The sequence below is a fragment of the Phalacrocorax carbo genome, chromosome 2, assembly GCF_963921805.1.
Source record: "Phalacrocorax carbo chromosome 2, bPhaCar2.1, whole genome shotgun sequence".
Lineage (NCBI taxonomy): Eukaryota > Metazoa > Chordata > Aves > Suliformes > Phalacrocoracidae > Phalacrocorax > Phalacrocorax carbo.
The window spans coordinates 79,149,154-79,163,947 of NC_087514.1; the positions used below are offsets into that span (position 1 = coordinate 79,149,154).

The following is a 14,794-nucleotide window of genomic DNA, read 5'->3' on the forward strand; positions in this document are numbered from 1 at the left end:
CAAGAAACTATTTCACATGAAAGAATATAATTTTATTCAATTTACTGGAAGGAAAAAATATTAAGACTGAAAATGAAAAGTATAAGCTCTGTAAGAATCAACCATTAAGCAAAAAGTCACAATTCAACAATCAAGATGGGAAAGTTTTGGGTAAAGGCCAATTCTAGTTCCACCATGTAGCAAAATCAGCAATTGGAAATAAAACAAAAAAAAAAAAAAAGAAGAATGGGAGCAACGGAGATAATCAATATAAATAAAAAATTATGATGCAGAAAATTAATTTTATTATATTAAGATACGATAAGAAAAATATGTGAAAAAGCTAAGGGTGGTACATTGGAAATAAAAGAAACCTAATCAAAGTAGTCTAGTTGAACTGTCATATGAAAATGGTCAGATTACAATAACAAAAAGCAGAATGGTCATTAAATAATTTTTATCTGCATTTTGCAGGAAATAGAAGTCTCAGCAAATGAGAATGATGAAATAAGTAGCTTACTGAAAAATGCTAAACGTGAAAACAGCATATACACAGAGATAAATGTTTTCAGACTAGCAGGTCATGCTAATTCAACCTAAAAATTATGGTGAAGTGATTTTTGGTCGTCTTATTGCTCTTTTTTAATAATTTCTGAAATTACAGGAATTCTTGAGGAATGAAAGACTAACCATGTTTCATTAACATTCAAAAAGGCAAAAAGGAAGACTCAGGTGATCACAGGCTGGCCAGGGAGACACTGAGCTTGGCAAACAGAATAAGAAAAACACTATTGGAGTCAATTAAGAAAGAATCCCATTATAAATTAAATTAGTCCACTCAAAGGTCCTGTAAAATCTGATTTCCTTCTCTGATGGTTGCTCCTCAGGATTAGCAAGTCTTACTACATTCCCTCCGCTGTGTTGCTACATACAGCCTCAGCAGCAACTACAGATCCTAGAAGGTAGCACTCCTGCACAGATTTCCATCAGCCAGGCATCAATTCTGTGTATTTCATGCCATAGGCTTCTCCAGGAAAAGCAGAAAGGCACCAGTGCCCTGTCTCTGCAGCTCTGGAGCTCTCTCCTCCTGAAGTCCCATCATGCCACGTCATCTCAAACACGCATTACCGTCTTCTCCTGTTGGCCCCTGCTTCTCACACAGAGCACCCAAGTTCCCCAGCTGGAGATGGCGTCAGAACATTTGTCACCTGTGCACCTCTGATGCATGCTGATCAAGGCTTTTCTGAATATTACGCGTTAGTCCAGATAAGTTTGTAAGCTTTCTCAGCTGTTTATTAAGTTGTGGTTGAGTTCAACTTTATCCTTAAATATCACCTCATCCAAAACGTTAGCCCTGTATTTCATAACTGTGGCTGACCAAATCTTTAATACCTTTTAATGTTGCAACACATATCTCAGAGTACATGCCCCAGTTTTTACATTCTGGCAGATTACACTGTACCGTACCCACCCACATAAACAGCCACGCAAATCCTATGTAGTTTTCTTAACTTTTCATTGTTCAACATATTAATCATCTGTTTCAAGATTAATGTTAAATTAAATTTAAACGCTGCTGTTGTATCTCCTCTAAAAATCCAATAACGGGAATGGGCTTAAACAGAAATTTTAGACAGCTCATACTTTTTGCAGCCTCCCTTCCTAGAGTAAACAACTTTGGCACATAAAGTTTGCTTGAGCTGAGGTTGGGTTTTGTTTTTTTTTTTGGTGGGGAGAATGTAGAGAGTCTAAGGTAGCCAAAGTTTGGACTTCTAAAAACTTTTATTATTTTATTAAGAAAAGAAATTGCAACAACAAAATTATCAAAAACTATGTAAGTGATCACATTAATGCTAAAGGTACTTAAAGGAAGGAGATACTAAACTCGATGACCCGTATTTTCAAAGCCAGCCTTGAATTTCCCTCCTGTGATCATGCCATGTTCCTCTGCCATTAGTTTCAAACAGAGCCCTTCCGTTCAGTGGAAGCTCGCTGTACCTGGGAAATTCAGAAGCAGGATGCATACCACGGTATGAACAGGATGTCAACACTTCTCTACATGAAATGCAATCTTGCTCCCATCAAATTCTGAGAGGTGAAGGTCATGGACACAGTATTCATCATTGCCCTGTTAAATTTTCTGACTATACTCTTGTCATGAGGACCAAGACCCACACGCCTGCCTGGCATCTGCACAGCCCTCTCCATGATGAGTGCAGCCACTCGGCTGCATCCACAGGGGCACTGCAATAATTCATGCAAGGCACCAACGAAGCAGGGGAGAGTTCTTCACAGACCTCACTGCTGCTCCGAGTGGTACCTCTCTAGGACTTCCTCTATAGCATGGTTATCAGCCTCTGGCCAACTGGTAGCTCCTTGCCCTGCATTTCAGTGCCATAAAAGCACACGGAGGTACACAAGTTTGGCAAGGACCAAACTGCTGGTGATGCAGGACAGAAACTATATGTTTGGACTAACATTCATTGCAGAAGAAAGGAGCAGCTAACTAACCTGAGAACACAGTCTAACCAGGAACCAAGAGAAGGCATAAGTTGCTGTATTCTGCAGCAGGACATATACTACTGCTAGCACAGATCCAGTTTGTCATGACTTCAATTAAAGACAGGTACCTTCAGAACACCGCTCATCTGATGTAATTTCTAAAGACGGCTTACATTGAAACAGCAGTGTTCTCTGCCAAAGAAGTTCCATTTACCCCTGCCATTTCTCTTTTCATCTTACCCCAAGTCAACTCCAGGGCTCCTCTGACAATGCATTGTGTTAGTTCCACTAATTAAAATGGCAAGACAAAATAATAAGCATAAGAAAATGAGTAATTTTTGTGGGGTTAGTGAATTGACTAGTGCTACTCTGCAACCAGAGCAGAAAGGCGGAGAAAACTGCGCAGTGGAACAAGGCATGAGCAGGAGAGGTACAAAGCATTAGCTTTTAAAAATATTTAGGAAGCCGTTAGCAAGGTAGGGAAGAGAAGCAGTAGGGGGAGAAAGACCTTCCTCTTTCCACAGCAGTAGGATGATAACTTCTCTTAGATTTAACATTAAACCATAGTTCAGATTAGATCAGATCAATCAGTGGAAGGACAGACATTGCTTACCCTGAACCAAGTGTTAAATGAGCAATAAAACCCAGATGGATGTTTGAAGAATATAGCACTAATTCCTGGTGTGTGTGTATCCTCCCAACATGTAGCCCTCAGAGCATCTCATTAACATGAAGCTCTCAGATTCTCCTGCTGGGAACAAACAACAGCAAGAAGCAAACCTGTACAGTTATTTATTCCTTTATTAGAGATTCTTAAACCACTGTTAATGAATCCTTTAATTTGCCTTTCTGTTATTACGGCAAGTAGTGGTAATGGTTCAAATTAACGTTTCCAAACACACATCTAATTAAGTGAAAAGGCATACTGTTACAGTCCTTCATCAGCGAGATAAGGAGTGACTGAGGCAATAAGCCACCTGAAAGCAAGTTATAATCCTGAAGACAAATCTAATTAACTTGCAGGAGAACATAGATGAGAAAGCCACCATTATTAGCATGCTCTGTGTAAAAAATAATGTAAGATATGTCTCAACATATATTATCCAATAAAAAAAAAGTCGAATAGCTTTGAGACCCATTTCTGGTAAGTAACTGTAATATTTTAAAGTAGAGCTGAACTAGCCCAACTTGAATTTTAAAAAATAAATTACTGCATCTTAAGAATGAACTCCAGCTAGGCTGCTACCAGTTCATAATTTCAAGCACAAGAGGCTTGTTCATTCAAGCTTCCAAACAACACTCAGAAGAGGAAGATTACTTCATTTTTCCTTTAAACAAACAAGTTTCTTCTGATCAAATTCTTCTTGTGTGGTCTGAATAACATCATTAAGAAAAAAAATTTAAAGTCATACACAAAAAAAGAGTGAAAAAAGAATGTGTTAAAAGAAAAATGTAAATAATTATTTTGAACGTCAACATTTTTGCCCCAAACTACTGGGTTTGAGACATGCTTCTAGTTGGCTCTCATTTTACTAAAGTTGCTGGAACACATTTAACAATTTATGATTTATAAGAACTAGGCCTAATAAGTGTTTACTGCATTGTCAGAGAACAAGGAGAAGAAAAGGTAATGCAAAATTTGCCAGGACATTTCAGACACCACCGTATCCTTCCCTTGAGTAGGTCTTTTTCCCCCCTCAGTTGGCCTTTCCAAGAGAGAAACAAAAAACCACTGCAGGACATATGGCAAAGTGCTTCCATACAGGAAAAGAAGGCAAGGTTGTTCTTGGAGAAATCCATGAACCTCCATGCTTACTGGTATTTCAAAATACAGAAATCATTATCATGTTTGATTAAATGCTAAGTCAGTCCACTAGATAACACACAGAGAAATATTCATCTGCATATTTCATCAGGATTTATCAGAATAAGATAAACAAGCAGTCTCTCATTTCCTTGAGTTTACTGAGGAGCTAACGCCCTTAGAGTAATCCTTTGCTGATGCCGCTTAATTATAAAGGTAAATTCTGCCCTGCCATATGGGTTTTTTTCGAAGAAAACAAATGAATTCTCTAGAAGGTTTCAGATTGCAAGACAACTCATTTATTTTTATCTGCCAGGTCATATGTGATGCTAGGAACAATGCCTGGGGCAAATTTTAAAGATAGAGTTTCACGGGAACATAGCTACATTGCCCTGTGTCAAAAGCCAATATTCTTCACAATGTACTAAACAACTGTTTTACATCCATACTGAATTTTCTCTGCAGAGAATCTATTTTCTTTTTTTTTCCATTTTACATAAATGTATAATCTCATATAATTTAGCACATACCTATTAAGGAAAAAATTTCCTTTTACATTAAATCTAGACCCAATTGACATAACACTGAAAAATCTGTCACATTCTTCAAATGCAAATTTTAAAACCCAGCAACCATAATAAAAATAATTCTTCTTCCTTTAATTCAGCTTCATAAATTGAACTGTAATCTTCACTTGTCTTCACTACGCACTTTAGACTCAGTCGGGCAAGATAAATTTCTCCTTCTGCCTTTTCCCCTGTCTGTCCCCAGCTCCCCCCCCCCCCGCTCCTGCAGTCCTCAAAGCTATCTAAATGAATTTTTCACATGGATAATTTGTGCAAAAATGTCCCAGGCAAGCAGGGCAACTGTAGGTTGTTACTGAGATCCAGGCTAACTCATCAGTCATTTTAGAAGAAGATATTCCTCTCCCTCCAAAGCCCTCACCAATGGTAAACATATACCTCCTTTCACACAGCAGATTGAGAGAAGACCAAATGACATTGTTTTAAAACAGAAGTATTACAACACAGCACAGCAACTACAGAATGCCCACAGACATCAGAAGACCACCTTCATTTCCCATACAAGCAAGACAAATATTAGCAATATATAACTAGTAATTACCTTCCCAGTCATTGCCTGCTAGGGCAAATACTATAGAATCATGTCCCTTCCATATATTTAAGAGATCTCTGTCTCAAAAGTGTATCTGTTCTTGTTTTGTTCACACTGGTAAAATGAGACAAAACTCATTGTTTCTTGACTAAATTACCCATGGCCAACTTAAACCAATTTGGTTTTCTGCCAGCACTACTGTGTAGTTTATACAGCTATTTCCTTCCCTAGACGTACCTGCTGATGGATTTATGGGCAGGCACCGTGCACACACTGAGCCTGTTTTCCTGCACTAGAGTTCCAACCCTCTTCATTTGCCTTTCAGCAGCCCTTCGTTACATGTCTTTCCAATTCCAGTTAACCTTGTTAAGCACATATAAACAGACTAATGCACACTACTACAGTTTAAAGTCTCCCAAGGACCTTGTGCAATGGTATCAACAGTTCTCTGTCACTACTGGAGACACCTTTTGAGGCATCATGGGATCATACCTGTCTTTTTATGTAGCTGCATGACATCGGCAGCTCCTAACGGCAATCCAGTCTGGATCCCAGCTGGGACCTTTGCCACTTTGCTTATTAAGACAAACAAGTCATGAACCTCTTTAGAGGATGTAGAACTTAAAAAATGGGAGAGAATCACCCGCAGTGAATATCAGTGATGGAAAACGGATTTAACAATTTCCAATAGTGTCAAAGTTTCACAACTGTATTTTGTTTGTATGTTTGTTATTGTCATATTCACAGTGAGCTGATCCATGCTACGTGGTAGCAGGGACTACATGCAAAAGGTGCATAACCAGTAAAATCAGCCCTGGCGGTTTTGGGACTAGAGCAGCTTGACAGCTGGTTGCTAGTCTCTGAATCTATGACGCCGTGATATAAAATGACTTTCACCATATAGTCTGGCACAATGCTTCAAGAAGAGCAAAATGTGTAGTGAAAAGGACATACTAATATCAACAATATGTAGAATTAGAGAAACTGGCTGGCAAGTACAGCCATTCTGAAGTGAGGTCTCCAGGGCCAAACACACCAGCGCTGTGGAAAAGCGTAGATTTTAGAATGGAAATGCAGAGTAAGGAAAGGAAAAATCCAATAAAATCTATGAACAAATAACAGCCAGTCATACTGGACTGTGGAAAACAAAGATTTCTGTTGTGATTTTTAAAAGACTGAATACTTTTATTTTTGCAATTTTAGCCAGAATAAGAGATATGAAGCTCTGAAGCAGCATTGACTTATGGAGTAACCAAGCGAATCCTATTGCTTTCACTGTATTGGGTCTTTTGCAAAAGGCAGAATTGGCAGCTGGCATTTTTTTGTAGTCACTGACTATTCAACAAAATCATCCAAAGCTTATCCCATAGTGATTCTAAAGACTTCATCAAAAGCACAAATTTAAATGAGCATGTTCTTTGCTGTGATTTGGAGCTCAGACAAACAGTACAGAGAAGAAAAGGGGGACTGGGGGGTGGTGTGTCATTTTTTCCTTTGGTTATTGAGATCTATACAGTGTGCATCGATCCAACACATAATTTCATGGGACTGAGGAGAGACTCAGACAGCCCTGACTTCTGCTGGCCATCTTTACAGAACAGTGCCAGCTGTCAGCTTCGTGCCTCATGTCATTTGGCACCTTACAGAATAGAAAAATCAACATGAGTGCACAGGATATTCCACCTCAGGTGGGCCAGAGACATATATCTATCTCCACACTCAGAAAGTTTTGCCATTGTAGTTAAGCAACTTCCACTGGCACATGGAAAAAAATTTTCTCGCAGTGCATTTTGTGACTCTCTATTTTGAACTTCATTGTTAACTAAGAAACAAATTGGGACACAGAAGTATAATCCAATACTAAATCTAACAGAAAAATAAAGTGACTAGAACTTTGTTAATTCAAGAGTAAAATATATTCAGAAGGTAGATTTAAATCATAAGTTTAGATGGTTAAAGTTTTTTGCCAACCAAAATGTTTTATTATACCTCATATGCTAAGAGAAGAAAAAATGGTATTCAAGGACTGTCACTGCTTCAATGTTGACACCTAAGACAGAGTCACTGTTGATCACAGTTTGCAAAGTACTGTCCTACTGTGCAAAAATCATTATTATCGCTGAATTTACCACTAACTCTGCAGTCTTTCAACAGATCATTCATGCCATTTTACTGAATAATTATTAGACTAATCCAAGCACAAAGAGCCATATTGTTTAGCCAAATTTGGGATCGTCGTAGGTTTTTGTGCTATGGTAACTTTTGTCCCATTGCCATACAGCATCTGCCTGTTCTACTGTATGCATCCAAAGTTTGAGAGTACTCCAGAATACTCCTCTTAAAAATGAGAACAGTGTAAGCTATTAGAATCCTTGATACCAAGCAGTCCATCTTTTAATTTCAGTCAGGAATAAGAGAAATAAACATACAAAATGTTCAGTTTAATGGGTCTGGAAGGCAGAGGAGTTGCACAAGAGCATGCTGATGTTAGAATTTGGCTCACTATTATTTATCAACAAAGAACAAAATCCAGTGTGATGTAACATGAAAAGAAAACAGATCTCTCACCTTGCTCCAGCAATAAGCTCTTTTTGTCCTGGGTCAAATGTTAACTGTGAGAAGTCCACAGCATCTTCTGCTCTGAACACATGTAACCAAGGGGCAATGTCTAGAAACAATCAAGAAATACAACTGTTACTGTAAATGTCACAAGTTGCAGTACAGGAGGAAGCCAACATTACATGTGCAGATACTGCGAGGCTGCAAGTTTTCTTGGGTATAGTCCTCTAAGGAAACACAGGGGGCTTTTACCAACATACCATGTAGTTTACACTACAGGCCTGTAAAATATATAGAACAGTCACCCCATACATGCTTGAATGAAGTATTCAATTTTTGGTCTGATTTATAAGCCAGATGTATTTTTCCTCTTTAGGTTAAGCAGAAAACACGACAGTACGACTGCAACTCAGTGGTACATATTGAAGTAAAGTCAGATTAATTTTCCATGCATCAGAAGCAGCTGAGGACTAGGCATTTTTTTTTCTTTGTTCTTTATAAAAGGATCTCATCAAGTGGAAAACAATGATAAAAACAAGCAAATTTTACTTTTCATTACTTTTACAATAAAAAGGTTAAGACATGAGGGGGGGAAAGGAAAAATGCTTGACATTCAGGGGAACCTTTTATTTTTTTAACCTGCCTTTCTCGGACCAATTTAATGCTACATAAAACAGGACAAACAAGTGGGTGAGTTGCTGAAAATCGGCAAGGAGCATTACTTGTATTCAGAATATGAATCTACTCCTACTTTGAAAGTTAAACACACATAAATAACGGCACACGAAATCCTTAAATATTTGCATTATTAGTAGTTATTTTTGCATTCATATCACTAGCTGGATACACAAAAGTGTGGCTATATGGACACAAGTGTTGTTCTGGGAACACAGAATGGTTTTTTTTTTTTTACCCAGACACACAGAATACATAAAATCGATAAAATCGATATAACAATATAAAAGGTTCTTTAAAAAAGCCTCATCCTTTAGAGTTTCTCTCCCAATTCTCAGGATATTGACGCATTTTTCTTATATATTTTTTTTAATGTAGTCACACAGCAGTGGTCCAGAACATATGTGAAAGGTAAAGAGGGCTACGTATGTATGGCACAACGGGCTGTGGAACTGTCTCTTTGAAGACTATAGATGTGAAACAGTCAATGAAAAGATGAAGGGTGAGCACATGATCATCATGACCATTTAGAATACACCAACCCCCTTCTGAGAGTGCCATGGTGGTGTAATTTTTGATATTGGTATCACCAGTTGCAGCTCAGGTTGCCCACACCATTCCAAGCTCCTTTCTTTGCTCATGAGCATGTTTTTCCTTTTGCAAATGTCTGGGTTGAAATAATCCATGTCTGGTGCCTGTTTCAGGATGATTTGTTCCTAATTTAAATATTAAAGTTTTAGCACAAGTCATCCATTCCTAAGGAGAGGGCCCAGGAGAAAAATGTTATTCTGTGTCAAAACGTGTTCAGCCATTGCAGAGAGCCATTAAACACGCTGTGCAGAAGCTGAAGCATCGTATACTTTGGAAAAACAGATGGAACCGTGCAGTAGAATCACTTGGGTGTCAGAAAACTAACTTCTGCATTTTTAATGACAGCCTGTATGCATCTGGGCAATTTCAGGCCTGTAATACCAGTTTGTACATGTTCTCCATGACTTGTACCTAAATTCACTGTTAATTCCATCTGCACTGGAGAGGTTCTCAAATCAGGGTGTTAACACTGGGTGGCAAAGGAGATGGGGCTGCATATTAGATAACTATGATTACAGTTGCTGTCAGCGACTACTGCAGATGCTGTGCATGGAACCTAGCAGGATTCAGTAGGAGGAAAGAAAAATATATACACACACACATTTATATATGTTAGAAGCCTGTGTAGCCCTATGCATACTTATTTCTCTGTTTTTTTATATATATATGTAAGGCTACACAGGCAGGCTCAAAAGAGGCATTTCTTAACTTTTTTGTACTTGATTTTGCACCCTTAACTTTTCGGTCATTTCAGGCATTTTATATGAAAAAAATCAATTGCAAAGTTCTAAACGTTGAGAAATTAGATAGGACATGAAGATAAGGAAATCCAGATGTAAGTCTTGAAGAATCTCACTGACTGGAGAAAACGACCAAAAAAAAAAATAAAACCAAGAAAAGAAAAATAAATAAAATTATGTTTATCAGTTTTTCAGCCAATATATCTACAATCTCTATAAATACCCTCAGACATTTCCCATACGGACATAGAATATGCACACGGTCTTCACAAAAAATACACACACACACAGAGCACACACACTCTCACTCCCAATCAGAAAGAGCTCTCAGTTCTGAGATACAGAGAGGCTACTTTTCCTTGTGTGAAGCACTGTGACTAGGACAGAAATGGATGTAAAACCATTTTATAAAGTAGCAGAAGTTCAGACAGAATCATAATACTGATGAATAACTGATAAAATCACAGAACAAATATCTTATGGAATAAAATTAATCAGGGCTTTAAGGACTGAATAGAGTACCCAGGCTGGGGGTCCAACCAAGCCAGTGGGCAGAGGTCACAAGTGGGGCTGGAAGGACAACCCAGGACATGGGTTTAGTCCCTTGGCTGCTACATTCCCCTTCCATGTGGTTGCACAAGTCATGGGAAGTGCTACCTCACGCATACGGGGAATTTGTACTCTTCGAGATGGCAGCCACAGTTCCCTGGGCTCTCTCTGCCTATGCTCACGCCCAGAGGTTTCTGCCTCTGAGGCACAATCTTGCAGAATCACACACAAGTCTACCCCTAAACCGCCAAAGTATAACTCAGGTTACTAATGTATTAACATTCAAATTTGTATCGCTGTGTGCAAATATGCAGAGCTGAAAATGTCTCAGTGCCAGAAGACTACAGGGAAGACTGAGATTCAAGGACGCGATTCTCTTCCACTTGTCCTGCAGTCTCAGCAAGGTACAATAAAACTTCAAGGTACAGCAAGCAGGTGATTGAGACTATTTCCCCGTTTGGAGCAAGGGAGCAGGGGCCAGGCAGAGCAAGGCAAGCCCAGGCTAGAGAACAAGAAGAGAATGAGGACTTGCTAAGAAATCTCTCTGAAATCCAATTCCCCTCTGTCCCTCCAAAATATAAATTATTTCATCCTGTCTTTGTTGCGTTCAGCTGTGTTCTTGCTTGAGGGAATAAGGTCAGGAAGACCAAACAGCAGCTAGAGCTGGGATTTTTCAGTAAACACTCTGAAACTGCATCTCGTGTGTCACAGTGGCATCACGTGTCACACAGGAATAAGCCTTTATGGGATAAAGCTACAACTTTGTGACACTTCTGTAAGGGAAAAACAAACAAAAAAAGACCACCACCAAAAAAAGAACAGCAAAACCCAAAACAAAAAAAGACAATCAGACAAAACCCGTGTAAACTGTAAAAGTAAAAACTTATTGGTGAAATGCTGCTTTGAGTTACACTACACAAAATTTATGTAACTAAATCAACAGAATAACTAGATTTATCTTCATTTAAACAGCAAAATCTACCTGAAAAGCCTTAGGTGAAACAAGACCTTTGAGTTCTGTTACAAGTTACCTCCTTAGAGTCAAAAATGCATAACAAGCTATTAAAGGTCTATAAATTATTTTTCTTTGAATTAACAACTCGTGGTAAAGTAGTAAGCAATAATAATTTTATTTTATTAATGGTTTTCACGTAGATGCAACATGACAAGCTTTACAAAATAACCTTGCTATAGATTTTGTTTACTACAACAGTACCATAAATAAATGTGCAAGTTAATTAATCTGGCCTGCTGACACATAACCTAATTGTACGGCCTGCTGATCACAGGTGACAAACAGCAACATCCCTCCCCAGTTCTAATCCTCCCCTTCCCAGCATTCCTCTCCCTTTCCTCTGCCCCCAGTTCATGTGCAGCACAGTAAAATACCTAGCCCTTCTTACTCCTGATAATGAGAACGCTTATTCAGACACACCTTCAACATGGTTTTTTTTACCCCCTTTAAAACTAAGTATGCGTGTTTACCGTCCTGCAGACATCATTCTCAGATTTAAAGCTGTCCGTGGAAAACTATATCATTCAAGGTATTTAGCAAAAAAAGATATTTTCTTTTTATTGCTATTACAGGACTGAAATCTGCAGGCCTTATAACTCAAGAACATTCCCAAAAGAAAATGCACATTTTCCCATGGAACTAAAAGATGGGTATTGAAAAAGTTGTATTCTGAGAAAGCTATATAGCTTGCTTCCACACGCTGTGAATCACATGCTGTGGATTTTCCTGGCGGTTTCACATTTTGGGTTGTTGGGGGTTTTTTTGGTTTGGGGGGGGTGTGGGTGTTTGTTTTTATGTTTTGTTTTGTTTTTAATAGCTTAGATTCAGTAGGAAACTAAGTTTGCCATGGGCCATAAACCTATGGCAAAACAAACATACCAAAGTCCCCTCAGCTCCTAGGAAAGGTCAAGGGACTGTCCTAAAGAGCTTTAAAGACAAAGGAGGTTAACAATCAAAGTTAGGCAGGAGGATGTTAGATATTTATATGAAAAATTAAAGACCAGAAATCTGTCTCGGTTTTACTTTAAATTTAGCGTCTGCCCAACAGGCCATAGCTTGTTTGGTTTACATTGTCCAAGGACCTGCCAAGGGCTGAGCTCTGCAGTTCTTTGCAAACAAAATAGTAAAGTTCTCTCTAATCTAAGTTTTATTATTCAGCCCTTCAAAGAAGAGCTATAGTAAACAGTAAAATAAATTGAGAAATTACTAATAAGGAATAGAGTGGTATGTTTAGAACCGAACTCAGAAGTGATCTTTAATGGTAAATAACAAAGTTAAAAGACAATAAATACCTCCTGATTTCATTAAAAAATTAACATAGATATTAAAAATTTCAGTAGTGTTTACACCTCATGCCATGGTGCCCTTTTTGAAAATAGCAAGCACAAAATTAAACATATGCACAGTACCACCTTCTTGAAGAAAGTCTGTTAGCAAAACAATAATAATTACTACTACTACTAAATAATAATAATAATAATACCACCACAGTTGAAAACTAGCAGATTTGCAATATTAACAGAAGTCTCTGGGTGGCATCGGTACAACAAATTGACTAATCTTATCATATGGAAATTAAAATGTACCACCACATGGTAAAGTTATTTTATAATTAAAGGTATCTAATCTAAGGATGATACCATAATCCCCATCTTCCTGAAGCTGTATAATGATTTTAGCCTAACTTAGATCTTCTCTTCCTGTGATACTCAAGTTACATTACTATCCTCTTCAAAGGCAGAGAGACAGGTCAGAAGTCTCTGCAGTGATGTCCCACGTTGACTCCATTACATCACCCCCGCTGCCCTGGTACCAGCCCCATTAACCCCAGGGGAATCTGTTAAGCAAGGGGTCACAGCTGGCAAGAGGTGATCCACCTGTTCACTCATTCAGCGTGCCCTGTTTTGGGACTTACTTGCAACATTCACTCTGTAAGGACACAGGTGCACTATTGAACACTCTGCTGTGGCTGTTCAGGACTCTGTTGTCTCTATTTTAAAACTAGGACTGAGAAAAACAAGATTCTCTTCATTTATTTCTGTGCATCACCAGTATCAGTTCAGTGTGATTGTTAAGTCCTGATTTTAAAATTCCCATTATGAAATAAATATATCCATGAATAATAAATTCACTCAGAACAACTTCAGGAAAACAATCATTGCTCTACGTTGGAAAAAAAGAGAAGAAAAATGGCACGCCAGAGTCTGTTGCACAATTTACAATTCACTTTTGTCTATACTTTTTTTCTTAAGTTTCCAATCACCAGTCTTTTCTAGCTCTTTTACTGTATTCTCTCCTCAGAAATGCATTAAACACCCTTGCTGGTAAGTCACTGACTCACTGCAGATGAGAGGAAAAAACACACCACAGCTCAAGCGACGAAAGGAAATATGTGCAAATACTATTCCACAGGTTCCAACAAAAAAAAAAAAGAGGGCTCCATCGTGACAGTTCATCCAAAGAATGGCTGTGCTACTTCTAAAAACAATCACAGTTCACCCCTGCTTATCCGAAAGGGGCTGAGGCTTAGTTTGTGAACAACATAACTTATTCTTCCAGGACTTATTCAAGGCATGTGTTGCTCATTTGCATACAATTACTCCAAGTTTTAAATAATTTTGAGCAAGAGTTTAAAAAATAGTAGTAAATAACAGGAAGAAAGTGGCTATAGTTACAAACACGTAAGTGACAATGTAAGGTATCATATAGAGGTGTTTTTTTCCTCAGGTGAGCTTCTGAAAACACAGCTGCAAACAGACTTCGAGTTCAGGCATCAAGGCTTGTCCAGTTGTCACTGTAGTGGAGAGAAACCTATGCTACACCTGAACAACCTCCCTCATGCGCTCCTCACGCTGCGGTGCCATGAAGCTCCACCACAACTATGGTGGTTCTATTTCCGTTACATAATGTTTATACCCATACAAATGCAAGTCATTCTTTACATATTTGTACTTAATGGTCATTACTGTATATTACTTAATGACTTTAAGTCATTCTTTACATATTTATACTTACTTTGGACCAAATTCTTCCTCTATCCTAGCCCAGAACTGTTGCAAAATAGGCCAGAATGGGCTTTTCCTGAGGGGTATATTCCTGTTGGCTGCATTAACCATGAAATCATTAGAAGTGCCATTTCTTTTGAGAAAGACAAGCAAAGACAAGCAAGAAAATCATAAACCAAAACAAACTCATCTAACAAACATAGTAAGCACAGCAAATAATCTTCTATTTCTCTTACAGAAAAGACTAATTCTAGGAGGT

At 38.3% G+C, this 14,794-nt stretch overlaps 1 protein-coding gene across 6 annotated transcripts in view; it reads right to left on the minus strand.

The window, feature by feature from the left end:
• The window catches only part of SEMA5A (semaphorin 5A), a 354,573-nt gene that overhangs the window by 218,078 nt on the left and 121,701 nt on the right, over positions 1 to 14,794 (minus strand). For all 6 annotated transcript variants that reach the window (XM_064443361.1, XM_064443360.1, XM_064443364.1 and 3 more), the window contains one exon: positions 7,970 to 8,069. In XM_064443361.1, coding sequence (XP_064299431.1) covers positions 7,970 to 8,069 — 100 coding nt within the window. The remainder of the gene's footprint in view (positions 1 to 7,969; positions 8,070 to 14,794) is intronic.